The 20,310-nt window shown below is 33.6% G+C and overlaps 1 protein-coding gene across 14 annotated transcripts in view; it reads right to left on the bottom strand.

Annotated features, from left to right (window-relative positions):
• The window catches only part of LOC149797969 (uncharacterized), a 146,803-nt gene that overhangs the window by 24,225 nt on the left and 102,268 nt on the right, over window positions 1–20,310 (bottom strand). For 2 of the 14 annotated variants that reach the window (XR_016421926.1, XM_089963050.1), the window contains exons 13-14: window positions 19,798–20,046; window positions 17,745–17,987 (exon numbers count right to left, since the gene is read on the bottom strand). Coding sequence is in view for 5 of the 14 variants with exons in the window: in XM_089963050.1 (XP_089819176.1) it covers window positions 17,745–17,987; window positions 19,798–20,046 (492 nt within the window). In the remaining 9 variants the exon portion in view is untranslated. Of the gene's footprint in view, window positions 1–799; window positions 890–1,593; window positions 2,686–13,946; window positions 14,494–14,992; window positions 15,210–15,884; window positions 16,279–17,744; window positions 17,988–19,797; window positions 20,047–20,310 lie in introns of those variants that run through there. The other 12 variants (XM_089963051.1, XM_089963052.1, XR_016421923.1 and 9 more) reach the window with 11 other exon arrangements.

The raw sequence follows: 20,310 nt of genomic DNA, 5'->3' as shown, positions 1-20,310 counted from the left end.
TCACTAATTATTCCAATTATTTGGTAAATAAGTTGTTTGTTTAAACAGACAGTGTGGAATTGATGATTGAATAACAGTGAAAGTAAGGCCACTTGAATGTCTGTCTGATGGATGGATCAAATTATCATTGTTATTTCACCTATTCTAAGAAAAGTTGTTGCTGTGGGTCTAATGCCATATTTCAGCACAAGATATGTTATGCATCACAAGTATACATTCAAAGCCAAGGTCAGCATAACACAATACATGCTCTCTTGAAACAGTATTTTGTGTTTGTGATATGCTTTTGCTGACTTGCATAGGAATATCATGATTGAGTTTTGCTAATGGCCAGGAGGTAAATTCATCATATCACCAGCTCTAAGCCAAAATATCACAAAAATAATGCATGCCAAAAGCCACACCATATTACATCCAGCTGTAATAAAACTTGCTTTGCCAAACATGCCCAAAGTGATGCATTGAGGGGGATAAATAGGAAGCAAGTGAAAAATATTTAATATCTCTTATAATTTGCCTTAAATTACCCCTTAACAATATGCTGCCTTATGTTTCTAAGTTTTTCAGATATCTGGAAATAAATAAAAAAATGTTTTTGGGGTAGCTGTGGCTGAGCATACAGAGTAACTGTGATAAGACCTTGAATAGCTAACAACTGGCTTAGGGCAGCACTTAGTGGGTGCCCTACAAACAACTGAAATGTTGTGCCAAAACATGTAAGAAGCCGCAGCAAGACATTGATTACTTCTGTGGTTAACATAGGTCAAATGCTATGCAAATGATATATTTCAAGTCTAACCAAACTTCATCAGTACAAAATGACATCCATTTGCTTTCAGTGTTCACTGTCTCATGTCTTCTAACTGCTGCCTTTATAAGAGATGGCATTCTGAAAGCAATATGAAAACCCTGAGAAATGATGTGGACCAAGCAAAAGTAATGTAACTGTGATCATACATAATTTTAGGAGTGAAATCGGTGGCAAGAGGTCAGCAGATATAGAGGCAATTTTATATATATATATATATATATATATATATATATATATATATATATATATAATAAGTGCTGAATAAACTGAGAGAAGTCAAAGATGATCTTGCTTAATCATGTTCAGATTGTTTCATGTAAATAAATTTAAATATATTTGGTGAAGTAGTGATTGACAGCATGATCAAGTCAAACTTATTCATAACAAAAAATGTTAAGCACAGTGGTACAGAAACCACTTAAGAAAGATGGAACCCTGTTTGAATTTTCGGAAAACTGAGATTTATGGCTTTGATGTGCAAAAAACTTTAAGAAAAAAATGAACATACAGCAAACAAATGTTCCTGTGGTGTGGAACCATAGGGGAAAAGAGAAGCTCCATAACACCTGGTGTCACAGCATTCAGAAAGAAGACACTGTTGTATGGAGCCCTTGATAAAATTAATTCAATAGAAGTATATAAAGATATAACGAAAAGTGCATACCAATGGTGGGGAACCAGCCAGCAGAACAATAGAACCCCATCAGAGGTCTGTACTGTGGTCCAGAACCAAACTAGGTAAAGGTACTTCTGGTGTAGAACTCAAGATAAGAAAATAGTACCTTAGAAAATAATTGCATGTGGTCACTTTTAAGTGGTGTGGAACCCCTCCGACACAATGACTTTGACAATCGAGTCCAAACAAAACCAGAATTTTGCCAAGGTTCATCACATGAATGAGATGCTCAACCAAACTACACAAGAACTGTAAGAAGTAAATGAAGAATATATTGCAAGGAAAAGTATCTCAAATTGCTGAGTGTTATGTAACCTGCTAATGCAATAATGACACAATCAGGCTGCTGAAAGGGATATAAAGGTAAGTGTGTACCAGTGGTGTGAAACAGCTGGCACATAATTTTATTTTTGTGTTGGATTCAGTGTAGAGTGGTATGTACTACACTTAACACAAATAGAGGAAAACTTAAAAGAAATATTAGCGTATAGTTACCCTTTAAATGAGATAAATTATTAGGCATATTAGTTTGTGTAAATTCTTCTATGTCCATGTAATCATACTACATTTGTGTAAGCATTTCAATATCACACTAAAATTTGTGAAAACTTTTGTACATCAATGTAATCACACTAAAATTTGTGTAATCTTTCCTTTAGTGACTGCACTAAAATTATGGCCTGGAAAAAGCCCAGTACAACAATGGTAAAAACTGACATGATGGAACACACTGTAGTTTAAGATCTAAAATGGACTCCTCTTAGTCTGATGTAATTCTAATATCTACTGATTTGTGTGTGTTAGCATTCATGATAGCATTTGAGCAACTTGTGCAAGTTATACTTTCCTTTCTGTGACAAGCAAACACTCATGATAGGTGTACTGAATGGAAAATCAATTTTTAAAAAAATGAAGATGCAAAAAAAGAAAAATTAATTTTAAAATTGTTTGTTTGTTTGTCATTGTCTTTTATTAGAACAATAATGAAAATAATACTTATCTTTCTCACAGATCCATCTTGTAAATCCAAACAAACACAATCGGTGAAGAATAAAAAAGAATTTCCAAGTGCACATACTAGCTTCATGACATGTTAAGAATAAAAGAAAAATTATTCCAGAGGGAAAACAAATTGTCTCCACCCTTGAAGAAAATGGCTTGACTTCAGATGCCAAAGTTCAATTACAGTAGAATCCTTCTGCAATTATAAAGTCATTAAACATTCTGATTGGCTTGAAAGATCACATGACCCAAAATCTTTAAATAGATTGGCCTTGATAGCTACGTAAGCTACAAAGCTGGAGGAAAATGGGCAACCCAATCACATCTCCCATAAATTTCCTTAAATGAGTGTAAATAGTTTTAAAGTTCTAATAAAGTACATAAAAGTCTATTTGTTTGAATTTAGTGTTTCATCAGTTTATCACTATCATTCAAGCTATAAAACTTCAGTTTATTTGAGTTAAATGATGATGGATACACATGCTCTAATAATAATAATAATTACAACAATAACGATCATGACTTGGTTTAAAAAGGGTAAAACAATTAGTTGCATGGAACTAATCTTCCTTATGGCCTTTCATTATACATGTATGCAAATTTACAAGCAAAATACATAAGTTTGCACACAATAGTGAAAAAAAGCACTGAAAATAAACTACATTTATTAATGGACATAATAAACAGAAACTTTTGTAAGAACATGCTCCAACCAGGTGCATTGTGTATATACAGAACAAAAATACTGACACAACCAAGTAGATGGTTTGAGAATTTATACTTTAAGTTGTTATGTACATGTATTTGTCAAATCAAACAGGTTTCACATTTCTTTCACTGAAATAGATTATAATTAAATGTGTTTATATTTGTTCTTTCTCTAATTTCTTTTTGATCCTGTTCCAAATCAGTGGCCCTAAATATTGAAAAATTTTCTTGAAGATTTCTGTACTTGTATTTGGAATGGAAAGGTCCCTTAGTTGAAAATGATCTTAACTAGAGAGTTGTAATGGGGCCATATTATTTGAAACTTTGTGCTCAAGTCTAGCTTTTCTCAAAAATATTTCTTCATTTACTGTTAGAATTTTAATATTATTCATTGTATTTGGGATGTTGTCAGCATTATCTAAGAAACGTTTGTAAGACTTTTATTTGACAGTTACAGGGAGGCAACTCCAACTTTACTGATGCATTACTTTGTATGTACTAGATGAGAACACCATTCATATTAAAAGTCGGTTCATTAGTTTATTTGTTTTACTTGACTCCTGAAACATTTGTATCCCAAAATATCAAAATCCATTTGACTAATATTTGTATAGGACACTGAAATTACAGTTTTTATTTCTTGCCAACACTGTGCTGGTTAACTTGCCCCCGCCACACCAATGGTTTGGCAAAATTTAAGTCTCCCTTATAATCTGATGCCCTTACTTCTGCCACATTGATTATTTACCAATCCCCTGTTGCTCTCGAGTCACTGAAGGAGTAGTGTCTATAGAATGTCATCACAATAAGGAATGTTAAGTTGGATAATATGTATACAGTCATTTAGTTTGGAATGTTATCTGTGACTTATATTTCATTTCTGCTTATCATGTTGCAACTTTTATCTACACAATTGTCAACCAGACAGAAAAGGATTATCAGCAGATTTTAACACCAGTCTTTGACTTCTTGACTTGGATGCTTGACATTAGAACTAAGGTCCATGACATTATTATTTCAAATAGCATTCCCACAAAATGCAAAGATGTTTCAGAAATCATTGGCTTGTTAATATACCACTTGCAACTAAGAAATTAAATAATCATGTTTTCCAATAATTTTGTAGTAAATTCACTGAATGAGGATGTATGGGAGCTAATTTTATCTCCCTGTGAGAAGCTAATCTGACTGGAACTTGAAAATAAGAAATTCAGAAGGTCAAGTACATAAAGCACAACTCCTCGGTTAATTCTGATGCTCAAAGGCAAATAAATAAGGAATCAATACATTTACCTCTTATGGAACTACTTAAAAATGGCTGAAACACTCCATCCTGCCCAAGTTTCTTGGTGATATGGATTATGTTTACAATGCTATTATATTGGCAGTTTAAAGATCAAAGCAATGTGGGAATGCAGTTAGATTCCATAACATAATGGCCTTGGCACTTATACTGAACATCCAAATCCTGAAGTAAGAAATTGACATTAAGTACTAAGACATCCTCACCTAGAAAAGGAATCATCCTATCATAAATGAAAAGATGTACACTCACCTGGCTCTCAGCTAGTTGGATTATTAAATGTCTCATTAACATGCACAGATGTCACTCATAATCAAATTTATCGAGATCTTCATCACTTTTTAACTGAATTTTATCAAAATCTGTTTAGAAATATAGCATCTAGGAAGGTAAAAAACTCTGAAAATTGGATGTCATCATGATTTGTATGTGTTGATCATGTGATAAGACACAGAGTCACACTTTATTCAAAATATGGTCAGAAATCAGAAATATGGCCTCTGGAGTTCTAACAAGCTCTACCAATCAGATGCAAATGTGTACCCCATTTAATGGAAGCTGCTCAAACTCATCCAAGCATTTGATAAAAGCCTATAGAATCAGGTTGATCAATTTTTTTTATTAAAACTACACCCTCCAGAGTGGTAAAAATCTTGAAAAATCAGGCAAGAAATTCTAAATATGCAAAGGTGTTGCTGATCATCAAATTCTTCAGAGACCTTGATGGTCTAAATTTTGTGTACAGCGTTTGATCGAAATCTGATCTGAAATATGGAATCAAGAGTGGCAACAAGAAAAATTTATCACATACCAGATCACCTCATTAAGAACTGATCTCTAGTTATCAAAATTGACCTGGATCTTGTTAGTCTATAAGATTATATACCAAATATGATCAAAATTTTGTAACGATCATTGGCTCTGGAATGGTATCCAGACACTATTGTGCAGCCAGTCAGATGTAAAATCATCTGGTTAACAAGTATGGATGGCATTCATTATTGGATTCATTTCAAATCTTCGTAATATGAGAAACATAACAATGTTTATCAAATTCTATTTCCCAAAATAGCCAATCAGATGACAGATCACCTCATTAATATGCATGGATGTTGCTCAAGACAGACCAGCAAAAAATTCTGATTTTAACATAAGGCTTCTAGAAATGATCTTCAAATTACAGATCCAAAAAGCAATGGGCAAAAGCCTGAAAATGCAATCATTGTGATCAAATCTTGTTATTAACTGATCTGCAGCCATGTTTTACATCCACATCTGGATGTTTACAGAAACTGAGTAGAATTGGGTAGAGAACCAGGCTAACTTGATAGCAAGTACCTCAGGCACTTTTATGTATGTATGTTTATTATGCAAAGCACCTGTGTGATCAAGGTTTTGCTTTTAAAAGTATATCATAATCTGGAAAAGTCATCCAGCAAATGAAATACCCTGAAGGCCATGGGAAATCATGATCTTATAAAGTCCAAACACTATCGATACAAAATAATTAAAAACGATATTCTGAAGCTTAGCCATGTTCATGAAAAAAATTGGAAAGGTGACAAATACATTCATTGGACATCATGTCATTTCAATCTGAGTATTGCCAACAGCTGGAGAGATGACTGCTGCCACCACATAAATTTAAAAAAAATAAAGACTACATTGAGCTGAGAGATCTAGCAAGAAGTATTGGATCTCCTTGGAGTTCTGAAACTGCAGTTATTGAAACCAATCGTGAAAATCATGCTATTTGGCCTTTTTGCAGCTTTTACATGTAACATCAGCATAGAAGCCACAGCTGTAGCCTTTAAAATACAATCTTAATGTCAAGAAACATATGGGAGTATGGCATGCTGTTACCCTCTTCTACTTATGTCTGTAATTATTAAGAAAAATTTCATATCATTTTACTGAATTTCATATATAAAAGTTAAACTGTAGTTATAAATGCTGCAGAAGCCAAAGAAATGTCAGACTGGAATCTTAATGTTTTTTTTTTACGGAGTATCCACTAAAATAAAACCTGGTGCAGAAAAATTTGTAGAGTATATATTCACTCATAGTTTTCCTATTTTGAAGACACTCACAGCACTTTTATTAATTTTGGTTATACATACTGTGGGTATGGTTTCAAAAATATACAAGTCATGGATATATATTTCATTAATATTTCCTGGTGGATAAAACATGGTTATGGACATTACAAAAAACTGTAGTGTCCATAACCTGAAAATATATGTAATAAAGCTGGAGCCATTTTTCAAAACTTTAACCATTATCAAACTAAAACTTTCCATATCATTAGTATTGCATCATCTTTGGCTGAAAATATTCTATGCTACAGGATGATGCACAATTTACTTATGCAATATTACATCACCAATTGCTTGTCTGCAAAATAAGAAAAATAAGTCCTTTGTATTTACATCTAAGTATATGTAGTACAATCCAGCTGACTTGGCTTCAACTGAGTCATGTAAAGCAAGGAGGGATTCCTCAACATCATTACTGACAAGAAATTATCTAGCAAAGTTGAAAACATATTAATAGGAGAAATTATTGATGTGTTAAGAGTCTGAATTTCAAGTAAAGTATATGAAGAAGGTTGGAAACTCTTATGTCTGGCCTGAGTTGGATCAACAGGATGTATCAACTGAACCAAAGAAGCATCTTTTTGGGATGCTGACAGAGCCAGTTCTTGTCAATGAACAGGGACATTTCAAGTTCAACAACAATGAACTCAATGCAGTTAAGAGTGTGCAAATGAAAATTCACAAACACGTCTATCTGAAGTAGATGTAAGAACATACATTGTGCTCCCATAAATGATGGTGCTCTATAATACATGAACTATGTACATGTCTACACCTGTATAATAAGTTAATAAGTTAGTACTAAATGTGCTACTTATCAATAACAAGTGATTTCTGACATGGAAGACAAGTACTTTCATTGTGTTACTTTTTACTTTTCTATATTTGAATGTTACCCAATACGCAGTAGTGTCTGTAACCTTCATGCAACATTATCAAGTGGTCATACTGTAAACCTGAATGAAGATATCATTGTAACAAGAAATGTTTTGAGAATTGTTTCATTGTTTGTATATAGTCCTCACACACCTAATTTCATAAGTTTAGCATTACACTGACAGCTTGTCATTATAATTTGATATGAAATGTTCATAATTTCAGTATTGCAAGAATGTTAATGGACTCTAGTTAATAACAAATGTACCAATCTTCCAAGATTTCATTATCTTTTTCAATTTCTGTTTAATAAAGCAGACCTGCCAACCCTCACGAGTCCATCTCAGTAAGGCAGTTGATTTTTTTCCCATAAGAATGACCAGTTTTCAGTAAGGTGTAACAAAATATCAATAACTGCTATTGTAAAGCTGGAAACATAATTAAAAGTTCGACGCATTGACGATAAGCATTATGTTCAACTGAAAAGTTTGTAAAGTACGCGTGGACTTTATTTACCACTACTACAGTTGCACAAACTCTAGTTCCAAACCCTATGCAGCTCAGTGGCTTGTTGCTATCTCTCAACTTGACATAATTCTTGGAAATTGTTCTCCATTTCACATGACAATGGCAGTATGCAGAGAACTCGCCCCATGGAGAATTCGCCCTGGGAGAACATACCCCATGGAAAACTCCTCCTGGGAGAACTCGCCCCAACATATATGGAGAAGTCGCCCCAGAGTGGTTGGAGAAGTCGCCCCAATTGGTTGGAGAAGTCACCCCAAAACTTGTCACCCAAAAAACCTTTTTATAACAGAATTAAATCATCTTTTACGTGATTCATATTTAGATTTTTATATATACGCGATCACAAAAGAGATATTAACTTGTAATCATAAAAAGCAATATCATAGTAATATTTCTAAGGACAAAATTAAGTCTGTATATAATCTAATGAATGACGTCAGGATAGTGATTAAAAAGGTTGATGTCAAACACTGTTATTATTATAAATCAAGATGATTATATTAAAAAAGTTGAACGTCAATTAGAAATTAAATTAAAAATTTCAGCATGCATTAATGAGATCGCTAAAAATAATAATTCCATATATGAGGAATTTGATACTTTCCCTCTTAACGTATGTACACCTCAATTCTACATATTACCCAAAACTCATAAAAATCTTGACCATAATTTACCTTTAAATTATCCAGGATGACCCATTATATTAGGTTGTAATTCATATACTGAAAACCTATCAAAATTTATTGATAGCATTTTACAACCTTTAATGAAATCACTTCCTTCGTACATTAAAGATACAACCACTTTCATTAAAAAGTTGAAGTCTATTCCACAGCTATCTGATAATTTTAATCCAGGTATCATTAGATGTAACATCACTGTATACCAACATTCCACATGCAGATGGTATTGAAGCATGTAAGTATTTTCTTGATAACAATCCAAACAATGGCACACTATCTAGTGAGGATGTTTGTAAAATAATAAAACTTGTCTTGGAATATAATTATTTTCAATTTAATAATACGAATTACATACAAATAATGGGTAGGTCAATGGGTATTAATGTGGTTCATTCATACTCTTCCCTTTCATCAGTACATCAGAAAAGGATTTTCTTCAAAACGAAAAGTTTAATCCATCTCTTTGGTTCAGATTTTTAGATGACATATTTATGATCTGGAAGCATTCAACTGAAGAACTGAAAAAAAATTATTGATCGCCTAAATCATTTTCACCCGACGATTAAATTTATTTATACTGCATCTAGTACGCATGTTTCATTTTTAGATGTAAATGTAATAAAAAATATTGATAGCACTATCTCTACAAATATTATTAAAATGCATCTAATGATTTGAAGAGCAGAGCAAAAGGGACAGTTAACACTTTTTTACGTTAAGTACAGAAGCGGAGTTGATCAAATGGAAAAGTTGAAAAATTGCAAATTTTATAATTTAATAAGTTATTAAGTTCAAGAAAAACAACAATAAATAAAGCCTTAACAACCATGTGGAGACATTTCAAAATTACTATATATGATCCTTGGGGCGACTTCTCCAGGCGAAGTGGGGCGACTTCTCCGACCACCATGGGGTGACTTCTCCTGACACCTGGGATGAGTTCTCCCAGGGCGAGTTCTCCGCTATTCGCAATGGCAATCATATCTCCAGCCATGAGACATACTCAAACTGACACGTGATGTCCAAATTTTTTAACTGTTTCCTTTCCAGCTTTTATTTAAAAAAATCTTAGCACTCCTTTTTATTCTTCTGTGTTGATTAGTAACACTTTTCTAGAAGCTTATTTTCCCCTTAAACATGCATTACTTTCTGGATGCCATTTTTAAAAATTCTATAATCAACAGTTTGATCATGCAGATGCTTCACATGAACAAATAGGTGCACTTTGAAGCATCTGGGGTGCTTTTCTAAAGTTAGTCTGCTTCCCTGACTAATTTTACTAATTCTAAGATGAAACCCGGATCCAAATAAAACACAGATGAACCGATTATCCAGACTTTTCGGCAACGATAATGTTTCCATAGTTTTTGCTAGTATGCCGTAAGTCCTTATTTTAAAGGTCTACTAGTGCACTCACAAGACTTTCGTTTATATTATAAATTTAACCTTCACGAAGCAATTTGTGTAGGTATTATGTCATATACCTCATCATTAATGAAAATAATGACTACAGAACATGGATTTTTTATCGTTGGAGACAAAATGCTCCTAGCTGATTTCGTGCTCGGTAATTTCCATAAGGCAAAGCGGAAGTGACGCAGTGTAGGGAACAGCTTTCCAATTTTCATTGTAGTTGCGTTCAACAAGTGGAGCTGTGTGTGAAAAATGGCAAAAAGGTGTATTGTTGGAGGTTGTAGCAATACAACACGAGAAGGAGTGAGTTTGCACTTATTTCCTACTCATCCTCTTTCAAGGAAACAATGGATTAAGCAGATACAAACGACAAGAAAAGACTGGACTGAGCCGACTAGTGACAGGCGAGATAGTCAAGTTGTCTGTAGTGACCACTTAAGAGAAGACGATTTCGATCCTGCCTCTAAACTGAAACAGTCATTTGGGATAAAGACCATTAGACGACTCCTGCCAAATGCAGTTCCAAGTGTGTTTTCTCACCAGATAACCCAGAGTACATGCACACCAGATCAACAAAAATTAAGGGTTACGGCAGGCCTAACAACACATAGCCCTGAGAGGAGCTTTGAGAGCGAGCAAGGGTAAAAAGTTTATTGATTTTAGCATGCTATATTATTTGTTGTCAACCCTACACTCTTGCCACAAATATACCTAGCTTACGAGCGATTAATGCGAGAGGGTGGTTTTAGTGGGAGGGTGTTTGCAAATTGTAATAGGTCCACCGTTATCCCCCAAAATATGAAACCTGCTTTATCAACATCTGTGTGTGTGCAATGGTGTAAAGTCTAAATCAAAGGGATATATATATATATATATATATATATATATATATATATATATATATATATATATATATAGCCCTCCCCCCCCCCACATTGTTCGGACCTCAGCCTAGACAAAATTATTGTGGATGCTGTAGCTTGTTCCTGTCTGTTGCTGTTTTCAACAATAATAATAATGTTATATCACAAGTGTTCTTCTCATGCTTAAATGGTGTGAATAGTTGGTGTATTGATCGTTTTTAATTGTAAGGACTAATTAGTTCTGAGGATCTGGGAGTAAATTACCTTCCTTGCTTAGATATACATTATTATATCAGTGGATCCTGCTCTAGGTCAGATTCACATCCACAACACATTGACTGCAGATGTAATAGTAATGTTTGTTCAATGTGGAAAGCATATTAACATTATTATTATTATTATTATTATTATTATTATTATTATTCAAATTGTGTACAGAATCATGTAAGGTAATATAAGAAGAATTTAGCCTTTAATATTGTTTACTATGTAAACTTCTAATGCTGCTTGATTTATTTGTATCTTTTTGTTAGATGTTGAAAGAGATTTTTCAAAACCAGCATCCAGAAGATAATGTACAAGAGAAAACCCAAAAGACACCAATCACACAGTCAACAGTAGATGGTGTGACATATCCTGGTGTGCATATTGATGTCACAGAGAACTTTCCATGCATTTCCAGTGTTCAAATGGTTGGTATAGCTTCATATGATTTCATATGGCCTCATATATGATAGCATACTAGTAAATCAATAAAGATATGTTATTATTTATTATGGGAAAGCTATGCAATGTGTTGGTTACATGTCAAACATTATGATCAGTCATAGTTCTCTAAGTAATGAAAGAGGTTTGATGCATTTGTCATTTATTGTTCAAACATACATAAAACTTAGAGTATGACCACTTAAGATGTATCGATTAATCGGCCATTCTCATAACTGGGCAGAAATAATCGGCAGAAAGTGACATCGGTACAGCTTTAATGACCACCTTATCTAATGCATAGGTATTCACTAGAATTTGCCAAATACATTTTTCGTGTATTGCTTTTGTTTCAGGGACTAGAGACACCATCATGCAGTATTGCCACTGAATGTCAGACTGACAGGATACTTAAGAGATCCAAGAGAGAATTCAAGCATTAGTGAGGAAAACAAATTGATTTTGGTAATAATAATACATGTATAACTCAATGTTATAATCTCACCATTAAAAGTTAACAAGCAAATGACACATGTAACAATTTATTAACTAAGTTCAGTGTGATCGTGTAAGCAATTGTCTCAGTATACCAAGCACTTGTCCACTTTTTGTTACTGAGCAATAATACACTGTTATTGATAAGCATATTCATGAATTACTCATCTGTGTGAAAACCATGATAATCAGTATACACATGAATGATATTTCACAGGTTGTCAGGCAAATGTCAGCATGTACAAAGAAGGAGCAAAGGCATTCAGTGTTCTTTAGACAGCCACACAGACAGTGAAATGGAGAACGAAATAGACAGTTTTGATGAACCGGACACAGACCCTGATACTGATGCTCATGATATTGGTGATGAGTGTTCCATGATAAGGGAGTCCAATGATTCAAGCTACAAACCAGATGAGAGTGACCCTATGGATTCAAGCTTCAACTCAAATACCTCTGGAAAAGGGTAATATAAATTGCATAACTTCAGCATGTATGAAATTATTACTGATTTGATGGTGCTATCAAATTCTTATATTACTATTTATGGCCTCTACAATTCCGTATGTTTTTCCACATATTAAACCGGTTATCAGCACAAATTAACAATTACTAAATAATAAATTTCCTGGATGCTTAAAAACAACTTTGTTGTTCAAGTTCTAAAAACTTGCCCCTACTGCATTTTCATTTTCTTTCCAGTTCAGAACTACCATCTACCAACCTTATGTCCAAGAGAAAGTTTATTGTGTTTGAGGAACAGCTGTTGTCATTATTCTGGACTTGTCGCTACTGCCATGGACCATCAAAAGGGACAGTGACCCACACATTTGGCACTTTAATTATAGTTACACAGGAGTGCCACCTGTGTAGCAAGTCATACACTTGGAACAGCCAGCCCTACCTCGGGGACAAGCCAGCTGGTAACACTATCTTGTCAGGAGCCATCCTTTTTGCAGATGCAACTCCAACAAAGGTTCTTCGGGTTATTTAACACATGTGTATTCCAGTGATACACCTATCCACATTCATGACCCACCAGCAAGTGCTACTCACACCTATTATCGATAAAGTATGGAAGGCGCATAAGGGTAGGGTCTTTGGAGAGTTACAGAGTCTTCGTTAGCCAATTGCTATTGCTGGGGATGGTAGATGTGATAGTCCAGAGGCCAGACAAGTCGAATGCTGTCCAGGCTCATAAATCTCGATTCGCAAGATAAGTACAAGGCCTTGAAACCTGTATAGTTACCATTTCAGTTGGAAAATTCCACCTGATTGCATATGCTGCAGGCAAAGCAAATCAGATTTCATGGATCTTAACCAAAACAAAGTCGATGTGGATTCATTTTTGTCGCACATATTCAGAATCATACATCATGACAAAATTATTATTCATTCTACTACAATTTATATTTATGTTAAATTGAATACTATTTAAATCTTGTCTTCAATTCTCTTAATTATTTTTAGTAAATTATTTGTGGGGATAGAGGAAGTGGATGTAATTCTTGTTAGCCTCTTAAATTAAGGGGGGGGGGGGATTCCTTATTTCAGACTATGTTGAAGAGTTGATGGCAGCACTGGAGGATATCGTCAAGAAGCCAGAGTCTGTTGATAGTTACCGCCAGCTCTATGCAGCCGATTCCAGAGGCCAGACAAGTTGAATCTGTCCAGTCTTACACATCCCATTTGCACACAAAGTACAAGTCCTTGTAATGAGTGTAGCTAACACTTTCACTTGGGAAGTTCCAACTGATCGCATACACTAAAAATGATGGCAAAGCAGCTTGATTTAATTTATTTTAATGAAAATAAAGTCGGTGCAGATTTATATTTGTAGCACATATTCAAAATCATATATTGTAACAAAATAATTATACAGTCAAATACTATTTATGTTTGTTAAAATGAATACCATTTTGACTTTTATTACAACGGTATCTACAAATTTTTGTTATAAAAACTTTCTGCATGCATATAGGCAGTGGATGAAATTCTTCTTTCTTAAATTATGGTGGGAAACATTTCTTCTTTCAGAATATGTTGAAGAGTTGATGGCATCACTGGAGAAAATGGTCAGGAAACCAGTCAGTTGATAGTTACCACCATCTCTATGCAGCCAATCCCTGAGGCCAGACAAGTCAACGGCTGTCCAGGCTCTCACATCACGATCTGCAAGATAACTACAAGTGCTTGAAACCTGTGTAGTTACCACCTTCACTTGGGAACTTCTGCCTGATTGCATCCACTACTGCACAGGATGGCAAAGCAACTCGGATTTCACGGCCAAGATATCCCCAGCACCATCTTACCAGCTGCCTGTATGCAGTGTATCTATTATGACAGAAAATAGAATATGCAACATATTTTAGGCTTGAATAAAGTTATATTATGTCACCTATTCTGGTTTTAACTTATTTATTTCAAGTTTTCTGAGTCAAGACCTTTAGCATAAAATTAGATTTTACTACAGCCAATGGTAGGAAGCTAAATGAATCTTATGTGAATAGGAACAGACAACAATATGTTTTAAATGTCATAGTGCAGAGTCTGTTCAAGTAATGAAAGTATTGTTCGACTGAAGTTACAGTTTTACATGATAATTTCCAGTATAACAGACAAATGATGCTAGCAAGGTTTATTCTTGAAAGGTTTGGGTGAAAACTCCACATAAGAAAAATGTCACAATTTCTCAATGAAGGAGGGATTTCATGAATTTATGAGTGACTTTGTTTTATATTTATGGTTATACAGCAATCACTTTTCCCATAAGGGACCTGATATTGGTGCCATAACTATTGTGAGAACATTTTGCCCATAATTGTTTACGTACTCTGACAGAATTTCCTCGCAATTTCCATACTGCTGTCGGTAGGCATAGTATGCTGCTTCCAGGACATATTCATCCAAGCAAACTGTCAGAAATCCAGGATGATCGATGATACAATCCACATTGAGCTCCTTGGTCTTATAAAAAATCACATTGATCTCTTTACAGCATCTACACTCTTCAACTGTTTCTTTACTACTGTAATTTCCTTACGAAACACCTGAATAAATCAATATACATGATAAATATGCACTATCATAATTATTGTGTTAGACAGCAAACTTGTAGCTCTTGCATTATCAAGTGCAATATATATATATATATATATATATATATATATATATATATATATATATATATATATATATATAAATATAAATGTGTGTGTGTGTGATAAATGGTAAAACTTTTGTTGTACCTTTTGTACCACAATACCGAAATTTACATCTCATCAGAAATGTATTATATTATTCTCATTATTAGTTTCCCCATAAACCTTTTTGCATTATTTGCCACTAGTACTGTGCACCTTAACCGACATGGAAAAATATGCTGGCTAAGCATCTATCCATGGAGGATATAAAAATTTATACACATTAGCTGGATTAAAAGGTACACTTAGGGTATGCGTGGTTTAAAAGAACAAACTTGAGTCATAAAATTAATAAAGCATTTATTTCTACACCTCTCACAGTCCGAGTCTTAAGTGTTAAAATGTAACACCACTAGTTACTGATGAACCAACTTAAATGAAAATCTTCTCTGAAGACATCCAACAAGCTTTAGCTCAAATTCGTTTACTTCTCTTTTCATTATGAAATTTAAATAACATTAAAGAAAGAATAATATATTAGTAATAATTAATAATAATTGCAATAATGATAATAGCAATTACCAGAATGTAGAGCCCAAGCGCTGCTCAGCTTGATCATGGACTGTGTCCTCTTCTGGGCCTTGATCCTCGTCTCGTTCGGGCTGAAATTGATATGGCCTCACTTCATAGCGAGCAGAATCTTCTTTAGATTCATGAAGTTGGACATCTTCAAGGGGTTCACCTTCCTCAAACGACGAAGATGAGCATGACAAATTTGCCATAAATTCGCTAGTGTCATCACTATCAGCTATTATCATCACATACACTAAACTTGAGGGACTTTCTGACTGTGCGTCACTTCCGAAAATCTGATTTTTCACCAGAAGTGTAAAAATATTTCCAGAGCGTTTTCCGTAAAACATCGTTGTATGCACAAAAAATCTTAAATTTCTCCTCTGTGAGTTGAAACCTACATCTAAAATGTACATTTCTGAGTTATTCAGCAAAAAAGGAACATTATGATATATAATGTGTATTTGACTATAGTAGACCTTTAAGGGTAATTTTCGTAAGACTTAAGATAAAATTTTAAGAGTTGGCAGGTCTGAATAAAGGAATGAAAGTGATTATTTATGCAGACCATGTCAAAATAAGTTTATTCATTTCGTGAATTATGTAGTGTCTATAACTGTTTGGACCTTTGTCTGGTACATTTTTTTTAATTTTTTTCATATGCAGTTCTGGAACTAGAACATGTGGTTGATTATTGCCTATAGGTTCAAACAACAAAATCAAAGCAATATTTTCAATTTCCCTTGACCTTGTTAGTATATTATGATAAAGGAATGATCAGTTAAAGTAGTGTTGAAGAGAGAGTAAGGTTTAATTTGCTTATGACCTATCTAGTCACATAAATGCTATTTTGTTTGTTTATGAGTTCAAGTTTGTTAATAATTACAAAAATTAAATGTTCAAGTGAAAACTATGACTGACTTTGCATGTTATATTCACACTGCAGTGTCTGTAACCAGAACCTACTCTACCTCAAGCAAACAAGATAAAAATAAACTTGCCATTTTCTCTTCAATAAACCATTAACTTTTCAGAGGTTCAAAGTGTTGAACTTCCAAAATCAAGTTGTTTCAACAGAATTCTGTGAAGTTGAAATCTGACCCCCATGTGCAACAGATCTGGGCCAAATACTGTGATTTACCCAAAACTTAGAGGTAATTAAGGTCTAAAGTGTATTTTACAAATTTCTACTTGAACATAATTTTGCCTTCACTGTATCAGTTCACATTAACCTAATGATATAATTTACATATCAAGTTGAAGCAAAATCTGATCAGAAAAATATGGCTTCTAGAGTGGTAACAATTTCAGCCAATCAGATGCAAAATCACCTTATTAATGTGCATGGAGAAATTTTAGATATAAATCTGCATATCAGGTTATCTGAATCTTGTCAGATATATATGACCTTGACAGTGGTAAAAACTAAGCTGTACCAATCAGATACAGGACAACCTCATTAATATGCATGGCTGTTGCTCAGTATGAAAGTCCTCTAAGATCATGGAAATCAAATCTTTAATAACATTTAACTTCCCATAATCTATACCTGATAATGCACCCAGAAACTTGGAAATAAAATATTAAATAACATTACCTCCCATACTTCATAAATGATAATGCATCCAGAAACTTGGAAATCAAATCTTGCATAACATTACTTCCCATACTCCATACCTGATAATGTACCCAGAAATGTGGAAATCAAATCATGCATAACATTACTTTCCATATTCTGTACCTGATAATATACCCGGAAACATGGAAATCAAAATTGTGAATAACATTACTTCCATATTCCATACCTGATAATGCACCCTGAAATTTGGAAATCATATCTTGCTGAGCATTACTTCCAATACTTCATACCTGATAATATACCTGCAAATTTGGGAATCAGATCTTTAATAACATTATTTCCCATACTCCAGTATTCTGGAGTTTCAGGTTGTTCAAATGTTTTTGACATCCAGAAATCTGATGATGGACGTTTGTGTTGAGACTTTCTATTCCGTGTGGTTTCACTTGACTCAAACAAAACCTTCAAGATTGCATTATGGGCAGCATAAACTTCCTCCTTCCATCCCTTAAGGATGAACACACCCTTCATAACTATAAAAAAAAAACAAATGGATCATTTTAGTCTTTATTCATGTCTTACTATTTACCTGTAGTCTCTATTCTTTCATTGTCTTGGCAACAGGGAGCAAACAAATACTGACATAAAATAATGAATAACTTGAAATGACATGGTATTCAATCAAATACTGAGTAACTTGAACTGACATGGTACTTACTAAAGTACTGAATAACTTGAAATTACATATTGGTATTCAAAAAAACTCTGAATAACTTGGAATATCATGGTATTCACTCAAATACTAAATAGCTTGAATTGACATGGTAATAATAAAATACTGAATAACTTGAAATGACATTGGTATTCAAAAAAACACTGAATAACTTGGAATGACATGGTATTCAATCAAATACTAAACAACTTGGAATGACATGGTATTTAATAAAGTACCAAATAACCTGAAATGACATTGTATTAAAAAAAATAATGAATAAGCTGAACTGACATTGTATTTAATATTTTCAAAGCCACTGATTTCTTCTCCTTCTAAAACAGTAAAATTTGAATTGAGGAAGAAACAATATTGATTTCACAAATTCGTCAAAACCAAGCTTCTGCAGAATTATTATCTTGCTTCTTAAATATAAATGCATAATTCATTAAAACATTTTAATAATGTTGTATAGCAAAACTTGCCTCACCAACTGTGAACTTAACTAAAGTTTACAATTACCTCCACCTTGCCTTAGGGACCAACAGTGTTATGTGTTGTCACATCACTGCATAAGACAGAGGATGCTTAAGGATGGAACATAAATTAATAAGCAACAGCTTTCCTACACATGGGGGTTTTCACCATATATATACTACACGTCAGTAAGCAAGTGCATACACAATACCTCTACTCAAAAAGAAAAAAAAGTAAAAATAAGACAAATCTCATTATAATCAAGTGGCATTAACTCCAACATGACACAAATCAGGTCAAATTTCATGAAGATATCTGAATCAATCTAGAAGATAACGACAACTGACAAGAGTTCTTCAATGTGATGGAGAGGAATGAATGGACACAACTCTTAAAATGATCATAAGACAGCCAATTCGTTTGTACAAGATAAATTTCCTACTAAAGAAAATTTGATAAAACAATTCTCATAAAATATATATTAAATGGTTAAGGAGAAATGAAGCAGCAATTATTAAAAATGGGGAGATTACTCTAAAAGTTATATTCTGACAAAACCAAATTTAATAGGAGTTACAAACTCCTGTCTTGATACAAATAAAAAATATGGGAATAGGTTAAGGAAATATTCACCACAGATCTGTACCAAAATGATGGACAAAATTTTTAAAAGTGGGGAGATAACTCCAAAAGTTTTCACATGACAAAGTCAAGTCTTACACGAGTGACATATGTCATGATACAAAAACATGAAGATTTCCATAAGGAATTTAAAACAGTTCTGGAGAGATCAGCCAGAGAAGTGTGACTTAACAAATGGATGGATGGACACAATAATGCAAAAAATGAGGATAACTCTTACACTAAATTCAATAACTAGAAGTGATAAAAACCGTACCAAGAAGAGACCCCAAAGGGTCCAGGAGATAAAAAGTATACACTAATATGTGATGCAGTGACAGATAGACAATTATACAAATCCAGGACTCTTTTTACAGGTAGGATTAAAAGAAGGGGTGGTCTGTTTAAACTACTGATGCTAGATAAAGTAGAAAAACAAAAAAGTATTTGGTGGATCATATTAAATAAGTCCATGTTGAAAATATATATTAAAAACATATGATTTGTATTATTATCATAACCCAAATACAGACCTCGTTTCTGTTCAACACTTGCTTCATACTTTGACAGTATATCCTTTAGTTTCTTTTTATCTTCTGGTGGCAGTTTATGTTTTTTGTTGACCGGTTCACTCTCAAACAAGTAATTTTCCTTCATCTCTTTAGCTAGATTCTTTACACATTCTAAACATGTGTGCTTGTCTTTGGCAAAAATTGTCACTGTCACAGCTGATTCTTTTGTAGCACCCAATTTAAAAGCATCACTTGCAGTTCTTTCTCTTTCTGAACATATAACAAAACAGTTCTGTTTAACATGGGTTGATGTGACTAAATTCTAGCTGCCTGAAGAATGAACACTTGATATAATGAATAATAAAGATAAATCACTAAAACATCAATGCAGAAAAAAATAATTGCAAGAAATGGAATTATTATCAGCCATTTTAATGATCATAACTACAAGAGAATTTATTCCAAGTTTTACACATGCATTTTCATTTAAATTTAACTCCTAATATAATACAAATAAAAAATAAATATATTATG

This window comes from Sinohyriopsis cumingii, chromosome 6, assembly GCF_028554795.1.
Source record: "Sinohyriopsis cumingii isolate HCF-2022 chromosome 6, ASM2855479v2, whole genome shotgun sequence".
In the NCBI taxonomy this organism is placed as follows: domain Eukaryota; kingdom Metazoa; phylum Mollusca; class Bivalvia; order Unionida; family Unionidae; genus Sinohyriopsis; species Sinohyriopsis cumingii.
This window is presented reverse-complemented; position numbering and strand designations above follow the sequence as displayed.